The sequence below is a fragment of the Rhinopithecus bieti genome, unplaced genomic scaffold, assembly GCF_001698545.2.
Source record: "Rhinopithecus bieti isolate Rb0 unplaced genomic scaffold, ASM169854v2 scaffold_2432, whole genome shotgun sequence".
Classification (NCBI taxonomy): domain Eukaryota; kingdom Metazoa; phylum Chordata; class Mammalia; order Primates; family Cercopithecidae; genus Rhinopithecus; species Rhinopithecus bieti.
In genome coordinates this window covers 2081556-2099898 of record NW_016804136.1, presented here as the reverse complement: position 1 = coordinate 2099898, position 18343 = coordinate 2081556, and the positions used below count along the sequence as shown (strand labels likewise).

Here is an 18343-nt window from a genome sequence, read left to right as displayed (position 1 = left end):
AAATCTAAGCAATTTCAAATTCATGTGACTTAAGTATAAGTTACTAAACAAATTGGTTTTAAAATTATTGATAAAATAAAAATAGGTATGCCTTCAGAATTGTCAGCATACATGTTGGTCTGGATTTTGTTTGTCTTCGCTAGACACTTTGAGATGTCAGTGTTTGACATAGAAGGTTATAAAACTATAACCCAGCCAAAACAAAATGATCTGGGTTTGAGTGCCTTTTTTTTTTTTTTTTTTGACAAATGAGAGTAATTTAATATTGTTTGCTAAATCTTCTGAGTTACTGGTAAAAATACCAATATATTTAACTTTGAGGCTCTTACTTAGGTTTGGGTGAGCACCTGATGTTCACTGGCTATTAAAAACATGGTTAACAAGGAAACAACTAACTTTAAATGATAATGTCTAATACCTCAGTTTACAGAAGTAATCTAGATAAACTGTTAAAAAACTAAAAGAATTAGCCAGGCACAGTGGCTCACACCTGTAATCCCAGCAATTTGGGAGGCTGAGGTGGGCGGATTACCTGAGGTCAGAAGTTTGAGACCAGCCATAGTGAAACTTTGTGTCTACTAAAGATACAAAAATTAGCCAGGCATGATGGCGGGTGCCTGTAACCCCAGCCACTTGGGAGGCTGAGGCAGGAAAATTGCTCGATCCTGGGAGGTGGAGGTAGCAGTGAGCCAAGGCCATACAACTGCATTCCAGCCTGGGCAACAGAGTGAGACTCCATCTCAAAAAAAAAAAAAAAAAAAAATGAATGAATTGAATACAGTGAATGTAATAAATGTTTTAGGGAAAGTTTTTATGTAAATTAAAATCTTAAAATTATTTTGGATGTTCATTGAATATCTGGGTCATTTCCAATTAAGAAAGGTTTGTGATATGGGGAAGTAAGTTTCTAAAATTGTGTAATTGTTCTTATCTATAAATGTCCATATCTGATAGTTCAGGATTTCTTGCTTTTTAGGATTTCATTAAAGTTTTAGGTTACCAAGGATAAGAATTCTAGTTAATACATAATTCTGTATACAAAATGTGCCTGAAAAAGTTGTGTTGTTTATGAGAAAAAGAATAGTTTTGTCTAATTCAGAAGTTATCTAAAAGACAATCCTAAGCAAAAAGAACAAAACCGGAGGCATCACACTACCTGATTTCAAACTATACTACAAGGCTATAGTAACCAAAACAGCATGGTACTGGTACCAAAACAGATATATAGACCAATGGAACAGAACAGAGACCTCAGAAATAACACCACACATCTACAACCATCTGATTTTTGACAAATCTGACAAAAACAAGCAATGGGGAAAGCATCTCCTATTAAGTAAATTATGCTGGGAAAACTGGCTAGCCATATGCAGAAAGCTGAAACTGGATCCCTTCCCTACATCGTATACAAAAATTAACTCAAGATGGATTAAAGACTTAAATGTAAGACCTAACACCATAAAAACCCTAGAAGAAAACCTAGGCAGTACCATTCAGGACATAGGCATGGGCAAAGACTTCATGACTAAAACACCAAAAGCAATAGCAACAAAAGCCAAAATAGACAGATGGGATCTAATTAAACTAAAGAGCTTCTGCACAGTGAAATAAACTTATCATCAGAGTGAAGAGGCAACCTACAGAATGGGAGAAAATCTTTGTAATCCACCCATCTGACAAAAGGCTAATATCCAGAATCTACAAAGAAACAAATTTACAAGAAAAAAACACCCCATCAAAAAGTGGGTAAAGGATAGGAACACACACTTCTCAAAAGAAGACATTTATGCAGCCAAACAGACATATGAAAAAATGCTCATCACTGGTCATCAGAGAAATGCAAATCAAAACCACAACTAGATACCATCTCATGCCAGTTAGAATGGTGATCATTAAAAAGTCAGGAAACAACAGATGCTGGAGAGGATGTGAAGAAATAGGAACACTTTTACACTGTTGGTGGGAGTGTAAATTAGTTCAACCATTGTGGAAGACAGTGTGGTGATTCCTCAAGGATCTAGAACTAGATATACCATTTGACCCAGCAATCCCATTAGTGGGTATATACCCAAAGGATTATTAATTATGCTACTGTAAAGACACATGCACACATATGCTTATTACAGGACTATTCACAATAGCAGAGATTTGGAACCAACCCAAATGTCCATCAATGATAGACTGGATTAAGAAAATGTGGCGCATATACACCATGGAATACTATGCAGCCATAAAAAAATAAGTTCATGTCCTTTGCAGGGACATTGATGAAACTGGAAACCATCATTCTAAGCAAACTATCGCAAGGACACAAAACTAAACACCGCATGTTCTCACTCATAGGTGGGAGTTGAACAATGAGAACACATGGGCACAGGGAGGGGAACATCACACAGTGAGGCCTGTTGGTGGGTGATGGGCTGGGGGAGGGATAGCATTAGGAGATATACCTAATGTAAATGACGAGTTGATGGGTGCAGCAAACCAGCATGGCACATGTATACCTATGTAACAAATCTGCACATTGTGCACATGTACCCTAAAACTTAAGGTATAATAAAAAAAAAAAAAGAAAAGGTTATTTATGAAACAATGTAGTAAGGAACCAGTAAGTAGGGGAGAGAGATGTGAAAAAAAAAAAAGTTTACATAATAAAGTATTCCTTAAAACCTAATAGAAAATTGGAGAAATTTGGCTAATTAACATTTCATAGTTAGAGCTCTTAGTCTTAATTAAAGTAAAATAAGAAATATAAGTATATTTTTTAATATACTTAAGCATGAAGCCAGTTAAGTATGGAGCTAAGTTTCATGTACATGCATGCATTGCTTCACATCGTTTACTGTTTTGCATGGATAGTGCTGGAACTGGAGTACTTATTGGTCATGTGCCTAGAGTGAATTTCTTGATTGTGTAGGATGTATGGTGATATTGGTGGACTTAAGGATATTGAATTGTGTATCAGGAATAAAATATTCATTATGTGGGTGTTTGGAAGCCGTGAGTAACACTGTAGCCTCCAGGGTAGATTGAGTAGGAAAAATTTAGGGTTGGGTTCCTGTTTGTTTGTTTTTGCTTCTAATTTTCATTTGTTTGCTGTTTATTCTCCTCTGGACTTTGCTTGTGGTCACATATTTATAAAACCATTTTTTATTGTTTGTCTTTTAAGTTTCTAGTGGGAGGCTTTTATTTGGTTCTGTGAATAGTTATTTTATTTTCTATGCATTTCTACCAAGTCATCATTTGTTCCATTTATCTGCAATTCCTAGGCTACCTTTGTCAAGCCCACAGGAATTGACAGAGCACATTACGCTTTATTTATTTTATTTTTTATTTTTTTTTATTTTTTTTGAGACGGAGTCTCACTCTGTTGCCCAGGCTGGAGTGCAGTGGCTCAATCTCAGCTCACTGCAAGCTCCGCCTCCCGGGTTCACACCATTCTCCTGCCTCAGCCTCCTGAGCAGCTGGGACTACAGGCGCCTGCCACTACACCCAGCTAATTTTTTGTATTTTTAGTAGAGACAGGGTTTCACCATGTTAGCCAGGATGGTCTCGATCTCCTGACCTCGTGATCCTCCCTCCTCAGCCTCCCAAAGTGCTGGGATTACAGGCATGAGCTACCGTGCCTGGCCAGAGCACAGTAAGCTTTTTAACCTTAAACTAACTTTTTGGATATTAGGCTTCCTAATACTTTAAGTGTATACTTTTGTAAATAGAACTTGAGTCATATTTCTCTCTCTCTGCCCAATTTCTTCAAAATCTGTAAATTATTTGTGAATATTCTTAATTCACGACAATGTGTTTGTTTGCATACAGTTGAGCAGGGTCACTAGGGCTGCTCACAGAGAGACAACTCAGAAACCTGACATGCCGGCAATAGGATAAGAATTTCTTACCAGTTGGACTTCTGGCCCCTCTCTGTACAAACTGGTTGAATGAATGGTAAAAGATTATAAGAAGGCATGGAAATGTAAATTTTTGTAAACATTTAACAAGCTTCCCAAAATCAAATTGCAGCTTCAAAATTGTCTTTTCTGACCTCAAATTTTGAGATGCTACATCAGGCCCGTGAACCATCCAAAAGAGAGATAAACAGGATTATTTGATATGTTTAGTTACATGGGAAGCACTGTGAAAATAAAAAATAATGTTTAATCTTCAGGTTATATGTTAGTAAATGATATTAATATATGTTCCAAAATTGTATGGAATTTCTAAAATTCTAATATGTGTGAGTATATGCTATCAATCATAATTATTACGTTATTGTAGACCACAGAAATAAACAAATCTCCTTGTCAATAGTGTTTTTAACTATCACTATTTAAAGTCATTTGAACTCCATGGTCTAAGTCAAATTTAGCTATGAAAACCCATTAGTTATCAGTGCTATGCACCTAAATTGGAGAAACAACTCGTATTCAAGAGGACATAAGTCTAGTGTTAAGTATGGACTCATGGAGAACCAAGATGGCCACTTTGTTCTTCCTGAGTCCTTAAAGCTTTTGTTATTAAAGTTTCTGCATTCCATGACTCATCATGGAAAAGATAAAATGATCCAGATTAAATATATATTGGTGTGCCAATTCATAAATTGCTAAAATAGTTTATAATCAATGTTTGGTTTACAATCAAAGCTTCAGGTATATTTGGCTACCTGATGGGCCATTTAAACATTTAAATTGTCATTTTCTTTTCTTTTTCTATTTTTTGAGATGGAGTCTTGCTCTGTTGCCAGGCTGGAGAGCAGTGGCACGATCTCAGCTCACTGCAACCTCCCCCTCCCGGGTTCAAGTGATTCTCTTGCCTCAGCCTCCTGAGTAGCTAGAATTACAGGCATGTGCCACCATGCCGGGCTAATTTTTGTATTTTTATTAGCGATGGGGTTTCACCATATTGGTCAGGCTGGTCTCGAACTCCTGAACTTGTGATCTGCCCACGTTGGCCTCCCAAAGTGGTGGGATTACAGGTGTGAGCCCCCACACCCAACCATCATCATCCTTTATTTACATAGGGCATACACCAAGTAACCAATGGAAACTTCTAGAGGATATTGAAATCCCAGAAAATTCTGTAACTGGGCCACTGAGCCACTTGCTCAGGCCTGCTCCCACCCTGTGGAGTGTGTTTTCATTTTCAATAAATCTCCGCTTTTGTTACTTCATTCTTTCCTTGCTTTGTTTTTGCATTTTCAATTCTTTGGTCAAAATGCCAAGAACCTGGACACCCTCCACCCATAACAGTTTCACTAGTTGCATGTGATTGTAAGACAAATAAAAATGATGTTGAGGGCCAGGTGTGGTGGCTCACACCTGTAATCCCAGCACTTTGGGAGGCCGAGGCGGGCGGATCACAAGGTCAGGAGATCGAGACCATCCTGGCTAACAAGGTGAAACCCCATCTCTACGAAAAATACAAAAAATTAGCCAGGCGTGGTGGCAGGTGCCTGTCGTCCCAGCTACTCAGGAGGTTGAGGCAGGAGAATGGCGTGAATCTGGGAGGCGGAGCTTGCAGTGAGCCGAGATCACGCCACTGTACTCCAGGCTGGGTGACACAGTGAGACTCTGCCTCAAAAAAAAAAAAAAAAAAAAAAGTGATGTTGAGGCAGGAGAATATGGCCTGGAGGCAGGGAACCTAAGGACTTCCTAGAACTAAATCAAATGATGGCAACACTTCAGCTATGACAGAAAATATTCTCTTCATTTACCTAGGGTGTACACTGAGTAAATGACTTTGAAACTTTACTTGGTCCTTTTCATTTACATAGGGTGTACACCCAGTAACTAATGGGAAACCTCTAGAGGGTATTGAAACCCCAAAAAATTCTGTAACAAGGTCCCTTGAACCTCTTTCTCTGGCCCACTCCCACCCTGTGGAGTGTCTTTTCGTTTTCAATAAATATCTGCTTCTGTTGCTTTGTTTTTTCCTGCTTTGTTTGTGTGTTTTGTCCAATTCTTTGTTCAAAACACCAAGAACCTGGACAACTTGCAGTCCAGACCCTCCTCTAGTAACAATGTTATATAAGTATTTGTTTGATGTTAGTGTAATCACTGGATGAGTTCTTCTTGCCTGCTGCACAAACAAAATCAATTCAAGAAGACTACTGTATTGCAGTAAGGATAGAATTTAATTGATGTGAGGCTGGCCACGCCACATGGGAGATGGAGTTATTACTCAAATCAATCTCGTTGAAGTCTAGTAGGTTAGGGGTTTTTCAAAGGTAGTTTGGTGGGCAGGGACTAGAGTATGGAAAGTGCTGACTGGTTGGGTTGGAGATGAAATCATAGGGGGTTGAAGCTATCCTCTTGTGCTGAGTTGCTTGTGGGTGGGGCCGCAAGAGCGGTGGACAGGTCCAGATGGAGCCATTAGTGTCAGGCATGCAAAAAAACAGAAAAAAACGCCTCAAAAGGCCAAACTTAGGTTCTACAATAGTGATGTTATCTGCAGGAGTAAATGGGGGTTGTCTATTTGGTGGTCTCCGGAATAATGGCTGGCAATAGTCTATGTCTACACCTTAGCAGACAGAATTCACACTCCTCTATCCTCCTAGCCTGGTGGTCTCTCAGTTAAGCTTTACAAAGGCAGTAGAGTTTTGGGGAAGGGCTATTATCATTTAAACTATAAACTAAATGTCTCCCAAAGTTAACTTGACCTGAGCTCAGGAATAATTAAGGGCAGCTAAAGGTAAGATGGGGTTGGTTAAATCAGATCTCTTTCACTGCCATAATTTTCTCACTGTTAGAATTTTTGCAAAGGCTGTTTTATTAGTACCCTACTCATTTAGGTGAAGTGAACAATGTGTATTTTATGTGTTCCAGATGTGTATCAATATCACATAACTGTCAGGGCCCCAGGTATCTGTCCCTGTTCAGAAAGATCATGAAGATGAATACCGCGATGCGGACAACTTGCCCGACTCAGCGAACTCAGAACTTGTCCTCAGTAGCCAGCCCCTATGGGCCAAGGGGTTGCAAACTTCAGCTTGCCGGCAATTACACCTGTTTCCATCATTCTCCTTGCTGTACCTTGTGGTGGGAGCAGCATGGGAGTCAATAAAGAGAAAGCGACAAGCGTCTGGAGAGCGCGGGGTGGGGTCTCTGGAGAGGAGGGCTGGGTGGGAAGAGGCGCGGCGGGAGGCGGCGCCCGGGCTCGCATTGGCCCAGCCGGCGTCCCTCCTCTGGGGGCCGGGCGCGCCCGGAAAAGTGGCTTTGCCTGGCGGCGAGAGGCAGAGGTGCCCTCGGTGATAGAAGAAACATGGCCGAGTATACGCGGCTGCACAACGCCTTGGCGCTGATCCGCCTCCGAAACCCGCCGGTCAACGCGATCAGGTAACGGGCTCGGTCGCCTCCAGCCTGGAGACGGTGCGGGCCTTACCCGCTCTCCGGCTCCGGAGGCTTTGACTCTCCCCGGCTGGTTTAAACCGAGAAGGACACTCAGAGTTGAGCAACTGGTACATGCCAGGAGCCTTTTTTTTCTTTTTTTTTTTTCCTTTTTTTTTTTTTTTTAACCTAGATTAGCTTGGTTAATCTTCGCAGAGAACTCTTGTCCCCGTTTTACTGATAAAGAAACTGAGGCTGAGACAGATCAGCACTTAGGGAGTCCGCCTAAACCTGTTCCTTCATGCAGAGTCCTCCTGCTTACTTGCAACTTTGGCTTTGCAGGCCGACTTTCTAATCCAAAGGTCTTAACTTAGTTTGATGTTGGACTTTGATCCAATCTCACTCCCCAACTTTGAGTCCAGGCTGCCCTTACAATGTTTGGCTAAAGGCTTTCGGAATAGGGCAATAAAATGGTTTAATATTTAAAAATAATAATAAAAGTCCCACTAATGCCAGCGCAGTGATTAAAGCAGAATTGTGCCCTGGTCCAGAAACGCAAAATTATTTCTCCTGATTTGTTTAAACCTCAGGACTTTGGTGCTTCCGAGGAAGACTCACATCAGACTAACCCTATGTAATGACGTTTTCTGAAAAACTGCACCTTGTCTTCTTTTTCTCACTGGGAAGTATTTGCCTTGTGTGGTGCACTTAAAATATTAAAAAGTGACATCAATGTTGCTCTTTTGAAAAGTAATGAAGTTGTTCGGTTTGGTCATTCTACATCTCTTAAAAAAAGTAGTTATACATCAGCCTTGAAGAAGAATTACCTATCCACAGGGAATAAGATTAGTGGAAATCATAATTTACCAAGAATATATAAAGCATAGAGAGAAAGGTCTTTGGTCAAAATTCTTATCACATGCTGCTGAAGCAAAGAGACTGAAATGAGAAGACCTGCTAATTTTAATACAATTTAAAAATCCTACTGTCATCAGATTTATCATTAGTATTAATATTAATTCAATATGAGTTATTACATTTAATAATGCCAAAAAAATGCAGGACTAAAATCACATAAGGATGACATGTCTACTAACTTGCCATTCCCAGAATAAAAAGCAAAATATCTGTTATGTTGGTTTTGACAAAGAAAAACGTAAGTAATTTGATTACTTGTCCATTTTGGACGGGTCTGTATACTGATTAGAATTGCTAGATATTAGGACCTTAGGGGGAAAAGTTCCATACTCTAATACTCATGACTAGGAATGTTTTCTGACAACTGTTCTTTTTTATTTTTTAGTTAGTTTGTTTGTTTTGAGATGGAGTCTTGCTCTGTGGCCAGGCTGGAGTGCAGTGGTGTGATCTTGACTCACTGCAACTTCTGCCTCCCAGGTTCAAGTGATTCCCCTGCCTCGGCCTCCTGAGTAGCTGGGCCTACAGGTGTGCGCCACCACACCCAGCTAATTTTTTGTATTTTAGTAGAGACAGGGTTTCACCGTGTTGGCCAGGATGGTCTCAATCTCCTGACCTCGTGATCCACCCACCTCGGCCTCCCAAAGTGCTGGGATTACAGGCGTGAGCCACGTGCCTAGCCTCTGACAACTGTTTCAAATGTTTCTGGAATTTAACCTGCTCTCCCTGCCCACCCATGCAACCGCTTGTACCACCCCCATCCCCTTTGGAGGAGAAATGTTAGGGCCTACTTCATAAAGTTGTGAAGTTTAAATCAGCTGGAAATTATAAAGTGGCATTTAACAGATGTTGGTTATCATTCCTGTTAGTCAGAAGACCTATTCATGCCCCTAACAACAGTCCCTGCTACTCAGGACTCACTTCAGTTTCATCAAGAAGATATTCTCCACTTGGGAATAAGTACTTCTCTGCCCTTTTTCGTCTGTCTTCTGAACTTTTTTTTAGGTAGAAATGTACATCCTAGGAGTTCCTCAAGTTTAATAGATTCCTCAATTTTTTTATTACACTTTTCTTTCTTTCCTCCCTTTCTTCCTTTTCCGCTTCCTATTTCTCATTTTATATGGGAAGGTGTCTCTTCCTAGCTGATTGAGAGATTCTTACTTGAGTGTAACACACACATATATGTAATTTTTTTCCCCAAAACAAATAGTTTAAATCCTTCATTGCTAGTTTAGCAGCCATATTTGCTTCCATTCAGATAAACACCAGCCCCCTTTATAAGCGTAGGACATGCCTGATTAATAGGCCTGTCTCCCAGAACAATGGCTTTCACACTATTGCTTTACTATGATCCACAGACTAAGAAAGCTCACGTTTTTAATAGCAATTCAAGACACACATACAAACACGTAACTGAAAACAGTTTCCTAAAACAAAACCTATCCTTACTTGGTGTATTGTTTGATATAGTCTATTTTCTCTTTCCTTTGAAAAAATCCTGGTCACAAGCCACAAACTTGATTTGATGACGTTTGGTTAAAAAACAAACAAACAAACAAACTGTCTGAAAAAAAAGAAAGACCTCCTATAGTCAAAGAAGCTGAAGAGTTTTGGTCAGTAGTCATGAAATGCTGTCTCTACTCCAGATTCTATTTCCTTATGCCTGACAGTATTAACAGGAGAAAATAATTTCGTAACTTCTGTGGCCTTTACATTGCTGTGACTCTCTGTCAGCTTGAATCTAGTAAAGTGTGTATCTGTTATAGCTATTTTCATTTTTTTCCTGTTTTTGATATTTGCAAAATTATGAGCATAAATATAAAAGGAAGATTGGTTGAAATAGGAAAAGCTGGTTTCTTCTCCTCAGTGGCACTGATTGAGCTAATTTTGGCTAGTTTTGTAGGCATTGTTTATTCAGAAGGAAATGTGTGCCTTTTGGATTTTTTGATTATATAATGGTTCTGAATTTGCTTTTCATGATCAGATTTGGCTTCTAATTAACCAGCTGAAGGCAAGAGGTTTTGTCTGATTTCATCTAGGTTAAGAGGTGAAAAGTAATTAGGTGAAAGGGAACCATTATATACAAGGGCAAGTATCCTTTTATTGCTTGGGTTTTAACTCATAGTTATTGGTCTTAACAATATGGCCTTTACAGAAGTTTGTTGTTGTTTGTTTTGTTTTAAAATTTATTTTTAACCCTGTATACTAAAGAACAGAGATTTTACCCAGAATACTTGGAATTCCAAGGCAAAACTGATTGGAATCTGGTTCTGTGATTTTTCTTTTAAGCAGTTCCTCACCACTTGCCCTAGATTCTCTTCGGTTGCTTGGTACTTATTAATCCCCTCCTTCTTCACAAATTTTCTCTCTTGGTCTTTGTGACTTTGAGCTCACTTCCTGAATCACGCTGCTGAGCTTGTCCCACTTCTTAAATGAAGATATATCCAGAGGATCAGACCTCAGCTCTCTTTTCCATTGGTAGACTCATTCAGTCTTGGTTTTAGCTATCTCTTTTGTGGATGACTTCCTCATATACTAAAACTTGGCAAAATCTGCTACATGCCCTATCTTTCCACGATCTTGCCTTTATCTCTTATCTAAGATTATGCTTGGCTGTCACTGACACAATATTCAAGATAATAGTGAACTAGACAATAAAAAGCTAATTTCTCTCACGACAGTGTCCTGGAATGATACAGCTGCTCCACAATCAACAAGGGCCTCAATTATTTCTTCTGTCTATCTCTTGCTCTACCATCCTCAATACATAGCTTCTATCTCCTGATCCAAGGTGGCTGCTCCTGATCTAACCATCATTGGTGCCAGGAGTAGGGAGGAAAGAAAAAGGGAAAAGCATACCCAAATCTTTAAGAACCCTTCCCAAAAGTTGCATATACCAAATATGCTTCCATCCCATTGGCTAGAACTTAGTTCCTTGTGCGGACCTTACTGTAAAGCAGGCTGGAAAATGTAGTCTTTCTTTTGGGCAACCATATTTTTGTATTAGTCCATTTTCACATTGCTATAAAGACATACCCAAGACTGGGTAATTTATAAAGGAGGGAGGTTTAATTGACTGCCAGTTCCACATGGCTGGGGAAGCCTGGGGAAACTTACAATCATGGCGGAAGGCAAAGGAGAAGCAAGTACCTTCTTCACAAGGTGGCAGGAGAGAGGCGTGAGTGCAGGGGGGACTGCCACTTATAAACCACTAGATCTCCTGAGAATTCCCTCATAGAACAACAGCATGGGGCAAACCATTGGTATGATCCAGTCACCTCCCGCCAGATCTTTCCCTGATATGTGGGGATTGCAATTCAAAATGAAGTTTTGGTGGGGATTAAGAGCCAAAACCCTATCACATATATTCAAGTAAAAACCAGGTGTTTTAATACTATGAAGAAGACGGAGAGGAATGGATATTTGAGGTAACTCACAGCCCCTGCCACAGCTCCTAGACTGTTTCTCATTTAATTTTCTTATATTTTACCAATATGAAAAATTGAAAGTCATTTCACCCTTCTCAACTTCAACATCACTTTTTCTTTGTACCTTTGTTACAGCACTCATCTTAGTGCACCTTACATGATAAATTATGTACAAGTATTGGATAACTCCTTGTACAGTATATAGAAGACATGTAATAATATTTTTAAATTGGTTGGTGCCAGTTTTAAGTGGTCAAAGTGAAAGCACAGGGCAGGAAAATTACATTTTTAAAAAGTGGATTCATTTAATCTGTTCAGTGCTTAATTAATCATAGGCACATATATTATTTGTAGAACAAATATAATAGTCATAGTAGACACATATATTATTTGTTGGAAGCTTTATTGAGAAGTATCTACAGTTCTTATCCATTATGTGTGTGTTTAATTTTTCATTGTTACGAAAGGAAAACACTCTGAATGGTAGGAATTTAATTCTGACTAATTTACTTTATGTATTTTGTTTTCTTTTAGTACGGCTGTACTCCGTGATGTAAAAGAAGGACTACAGAAAGCTGTAATAGACAATACAATAAAAGCCATTGTGATTTGTGGAGCAGAGGGCAAATTTTCTGCAGGTAACTTAAATCTAACCCTTTCCCACTATCTCTGGAATCCAACCACAGACTGAGACCAATACTACATTAGCTGTGCTTGTGGGTAATAACTGAGTGTAGGTAATGGAAATGACAGACTTGAGTGAGAATGAGAAACATTGTGGAGAAAGGGACAGGAATTACAAGAGAGACCCAGAGAAGTCTTTGGGCTTAGTTTCTTTTATAGTGGATTGGGGTTTTAGAGTATATTTAGTTCCAGACTTGATGGCTGTTATACACCTGCTGATATATACCTGCATTGCATGTATCTCCACAACATATGGGCTTGGGCAAATCTCTTTAACCTCCTGAACCTCAATTTCTCTATCTATAAAGTAGGAACAATAATATCTATTTTAAGGGGTTTTTGTGACATTAAATGAGATAACATATCTGAAAGCCTCTACTACAGTACCTATACACAGAAGATGGTCAATAAATGTTACTGTTTAATTCACACAGACTCTTATAATAGAATTCATTTTTCTTCTGATAATCACCCATCTCGGTGACCATGGCACTGTTTTATTGGGTTATTGTGTAAAGATGCAAAATTATTGACAAAATATGGAAAAAGTATTTTGAAATGGTGATTTATTCAATGGTATATATGGCATCTTTTCCTTAATGAATACATTATACCCTTTGACAAAAGTCACATGGATATGGGGGCCTATTCAACCTTACTGTAGCCAGAGAAATTTAATGTGTGTTAATCGTAGCCTGAAAAGACACAGATATTAGAATCATGGCAATAAATAAATATAAAAATGTGAATCATTATAATATTACCATTTATCTTGCCTGTTATGTGCTAGTACCATGTAGGTTATTTATTAATAATAATAAAAGTAATAGTATTTTTAAACACATTCTATTTTAATTCTCAGTTAGTCCTACAATCCTCATTTACAAGTAAGAAGAGATTTTGAGCCTGAAAGAGATTAATATAATGTCCCAAACCTTAACCAGTTATTAAATAGCTTACTCACTGTTTGGAAACTTAAGGTTTGGCACCCAAGAGGATGACAATGACGCATGGAAAAAGTGATCGGAATGATAAAGAACTTGATATTTCTTTGTAAGAAAGAAGGTAGATGAGAGAATGCAATTAGAGTTAGGAGGCAGAAAAAATTATTCTTCTAAAAAAGTATTAGGGATTATGAAACTTGGCTTAATGCATGTACATAGAACAATGCACCCCAAAATGGGAGAATATACATTCTTCTGAAATACATCTGGAATGTTTACAAAAATTGACTAGATACTGAATTATAAAATCTTATCTAAATAAATTTCATTAAGAATATATTATCTGACAACAATGCAATTAAGCTAGAAATCAATAACAAAATATAACTAGTAATTCTCATATGTTTGGAAGTTAATTTCCAATATCCTCTGAGTGAAAACAGAAATAATGGAATTTAGAAAAAATTGGGAACTGAATGGCAATGAAAACATAATATAAAACTTGAGGGATGCAGCTCAAATAAAACTTATCAGGAAATTTATAGCTTTAAAAATATATATTAGAAAAGAAAACAGGCTGAAATGTAATGACTTAAATATTTATATAAAGGAACTGACTAACAGTAAAATATACCCTAATCAAGTAGAAGAAAGGAAATAATAAAGAGGAGAAATTAATGAAATAGAAAACATTTGAATCAAGAGGAACAACAATGTCAGTTTTTTGAGACTAATACAATTCACAAACTCTGGAGAGATTGAAGGAGAAGATAAGGCACAAACAATGCATATGAAGAATGATGAAAGGGATATCATTGCAGATACTATAGCCTTTAAGAAAGATAATGGCCCTTTGTCTGATACAAGAGCCTAGTGCAGTAGTGGGAGAGGTATTGGCAGGAGCAGCGCTGCTGCGGGGCCTGGGGGTGACCTGTCTGACTTCTTGTCCATGCTGAGCCCACTGGAGCCGCATCCATGTCTGGGACGAGGTGATTTTTGATCCTACTATGAGCAAGAAGAAAAGAAGATGAAGAAGAAGCCTTTTATGTTAGATGAGGAAGGGGATACCCAAACAGAGGAAACGCAGCCTTCAGAAACAAAAGTCTGGAGCCAGAGCCAACTGAGGACAAAAATTTGGAAGCTGATGATGAGGACAGTAGGAAAAAAGATGCTTCTGATGATCTAGATGACCAGAACTTCTTTAATCAATAGAAAAAAGAAAAAAACAAAAAAGATATTTGATATTGATGACGCTGAAGAAGATGTAAAGGATCTTAAGATTGAAAGTGATGTTCAAGGACCAGCTGAAGCAGAGCATGACCTTGACATTATGCTTGGCAAGAAAAAGAAGAATGTCAAGTACCCAGATGAGGATGAAATGCTAGAAAAAGATGAAGCTCTAGAAGATGAAGACAGCAAAAAAAGATGACGATATGTCATTCAGTAATCAGACAGGCCCTGCTTGGGTAGGCTCAGAAGGAGACTACACGTAAGAGGAGCTGCTGAATCGTGTGTTCAACATCATAAGGGAAAAGAATTCAGATATGGTTGCTGGGGAGAAAAAGAAATTCATTATGAAACCTCCGCAGGTCGTCCGAGTAGGAACCAAGAAAACTTCTTTTGTCAACTTTACAGATATCTGTAAACTATTACATCATCAGCACACTTGCATTTTTGTTGGCTGAATTGGGTACAAGTGGTTCTATAGATGGTAATAACCAACTTGTAAAGGAAGATTCCAACAGAAACAGATAGAAAATGTCTTACAAAGATTTATCAAGGCATGTGTCGTTTGTCACACATGCAGATCACTGGACACAATCCTGCAGAAGGACATGCAACTCTTATTTCCTACAGTGTGAAACTTGTCATTCTAGATGTGCTGTTGCCAGTATCAAAACCTGCTTTCAGACTGTCATGGGCAAGCGAGCACAGCTCCGTGCCAAAGCTAACTAATTTGCTAATCACTGACTTTTCTTTTTTTTTTTTTTGAGACGGAGTCTCGCTCTGTCGCCCAGGCTGGAGTGCAGTGGCCGGATCTCAGCTCACTGCAAGCTCCGCCTCCTGGGTTTATGCCATTCTCCTGCCTCAGCCTCCCGAGTAGCTGGGACTACAAGTGCCCGCCACCTCGCCCGGCTAGTTTTTTGTATTTTTTAGTAGAGACGGGGTTTCACCGGGTTAGCCAGGATGGTCTCGATCTCCTGACCTTGTGATCTGCCCATCTCGGCCTCCCAAAGTGCTGGGATTACAGGCTTGAGCCACCGCGCCCGGCCATCATTGATTTTTCAAAGTGTGTTGTAGAGATGTGGCTAGACTGGTTTGCCATCAGAGTGGATATACCATTGTATTAAAAACAAGATTAAAAAGCTGCCAAGTTCTTTGGCTGGTGGTTGGTTGGTCTGAAATCCTTGCAAGACACTGATGCTCAAGCTGTTGACATACTTATAGCCTACTTTAACACCTGTCAGAGAAACGTGATATGGGGTAAGGAGGTGCTTTTTAAAAATCGTTCATAGACTTCTGTAAAATGCAAGATAAATCAAAGTTATCATAACAGTGAAAAAAGAAAGATAATGAAAATATTATGAACATGTAAAAAATAGCTTCTCAAAATTAACTCAAGAAGAAATAGAAAATCCAAATAGTTCTGTAATCGTTAGAGAAATTCAATCAGTAATCAAAAATCTCACCAAGTAAATACTTGACCCAGAAGACTCCATTGGCAAGGTCTACTGTAAAGTCAAGGAAAATATTCCAATTTTACATAAACATTTTAGAGAATCAAAAAAGTGGGAACACTTTCTCTATTAGTTTCCTAGAGCACCATAACAAATTGCCACAAACTAAATGGCTAAAAACAACAGAAATCTATTCTCTCATAGCTCTGGAGGATAGAAGTTTGTAATCAAGATATCAGCAGGGTCATTCTTCCTCTGTTTTCTTTAGGGAAGAATCCTTCCTTGCCTCTTCTAGCTTCTTATGGTTGCTAGCAATCCTTGGCCTATGGATGCATCACTCCAGTCTCACTTTAATCACATGGCTTCTTTTCCTCCACGTCTAAATTTTCCTGATCTTCAATAGGCCTACCCTAACCCAGCATGACCTTATCTTAATTTGATAACATCTGCAAAGACCTTATTTCCAAATGTCACACAGCTTCTGGGTGAACACTATTCAACTCAGTACACTTCCCAACTCATTTTTTGAGGCAGCATACCCTTGATACTAACACCTGACAAGGACAGTATGAAAAAGAAAAATTACAGGCTAATTTCATTTATAAATGTAGATATAAAAATCTTAGTGTAAATTGAGACAACAAAGCAACTAGGTAACAACATTATGACGGGAACAAAACCTCATATATCAATATTAACCTTGAACATAAATGGCCTAAATACTCCACTTAAAGATATAGACTGGCAAATTGGATTAAAAAAAAAAAAAAAAACTAATCGTTTTCTGCCCACAAGTGACACCCTTTGGTAAAGACACACATAAACTCAAAGGAGTGGAAAAAGATACATCATGCAAACAGAAAACAAAAATGAGCAGTAGTAGCTATACTTATGTCAGATAAAGCAGATTTTAAATCAACAACAGTAATTTATTATATAATGATAAAGGGTTCAATACAAGAAGAAGGTATAGCTGTCTTAAAAATATATGCATCCCAAAATGGACAACCCAGATTTATAAAACAAATACTACTTAACCTAAGAAAAGAGATAGACAGCAATACAATAATAATGGAAGACTTCAAAACCCCACTGACAGCACTAGACAGATGATTAAGGCAGAAAATCAGCAAAGAAACTATGGACTTAAACTAGACTTTAGCCCAAGTGGACCTAATAGACATTTATAGAACATTCTATGCAACAACTGCAAAATATGCATTTTTCTCATTTGTGCATGAGACATTCTGTGCATAGAACATTCTCCAAAATAGATCATATGTTTGGCCATAAACCTCAACAAATTCAAAAAAATCTAAATCATATCAAGTATCTTTTCATATTATAGTGGAATAAAAGTAGAAATCAATAGCAAGAGGAACTCTCAAAACTCTACAAATACATGGGAACTAAACAACTTGCTCCTGAATGTTCATTAGGTAAATGAGGAAATCAAGGCAGAAATTTTTTTAAAATATAGAAAGATCTTAAAGTTGCAACCTGATGTTGCACCTCATGGAACTAGAAAAACAAGAACAAACCAAACCCAGAGCTAGCAGAAGAAAAGAAATAACAAAGATCTGAGCAGAACTGAATGAGATTGAGACAAAAATAATAATAATGAGGATTAAGGATCATCATGGTGGACGGGAGGCAGGACTAGATTGCAGCTCTGACTTGGATGGACAGAGCAGCATGCAGAGGCTCACATCGTGAATTTTAGCTCCAGAATGACTACAAGAATAAATCAGGAATCCCAAGGGACCCACAGACCCTCTGAAGGAAGCAGACTGCTCCTGCAGGACACAGGAGACATCCCAAATACTGTGAGTGCCCAAACTGCAGAAATGGGAAAGGGAGATCCTCCATTCTCGAACACACACCCCCACTGGGGAAACTGAAGGTCTAGTTTGTGGGAGAACATCCTTACCTTACCTGGAGCTGAGTCAATTTAGAGAGCCGTATGAAATACAGGGGTAGAGGATGCAGCGGGAAAGGCCCTCGGAGCTTGTTGGGACCATCCCTAAGCAGGCTGTTCCTGCCTGACATCATAGAGATCCTCTGAGAGGGTGGCCAGAGTCATGGGGAAAACACCACAGAGAGAAGGAAGTCTCTAGCCGAACTTTGTAACAATTTGAACTAGTCTAGAAGCCTCCTGGCCAGAACTCGGGGGAGGGTGTGAATCTGGAGTGCAGACTCCACAGGCAGGGGAAAAACTAAAGCCCTTATGCAGCTTGGAGGTGGGTAGTCTGGGGCAAGTTCTTAGCCCTGCTTGCCTACTGCCTGGAAACAGACTTGGTGCTGTTAGATGGGGAGTGAGACAGGCTCTTGGATTGTGTGAGAGCTGGGTGAGGCCTGAGACTGCCAACTTTCCC

General features: G+C 38.9%; 1 protein-coding gene and 1 pseudogene across 1 annotated transcript in view; both read left to right on the top strand.

Annotated features, from left to right (window-relative positions):
* Nucleotides 1-7185: 7185 nt before the first annotated feature.
* The window catches only part of EHHADH (enoyl-CoA hydratase and 3-hydroxyacyl CoA dehydrogenase), an 81122-nt gene continuing 69964 nt past the window's right edge, over nt 7186-18343 (top strand). The window contains exons 1-2 of the mRNA XM_017866348.1: nt 7186-7328; nt 12197-12300. Coding sequence (XP_017721837.1) covers nt 7255-7328; nt 12197-12300 — 178 coding nt within the window. The 5' untranslated portion in view covers nt 7186-7254. The remainder of the gene's footprint in view (nt 7329-12196; nt 12301-18343) is intronic.
* LOC108524535 (eukaryotic translation initiation factor 2 subunit 2 pseudogene) lies at nt 12403-15246 on the top strand (annotated as a pseudogene).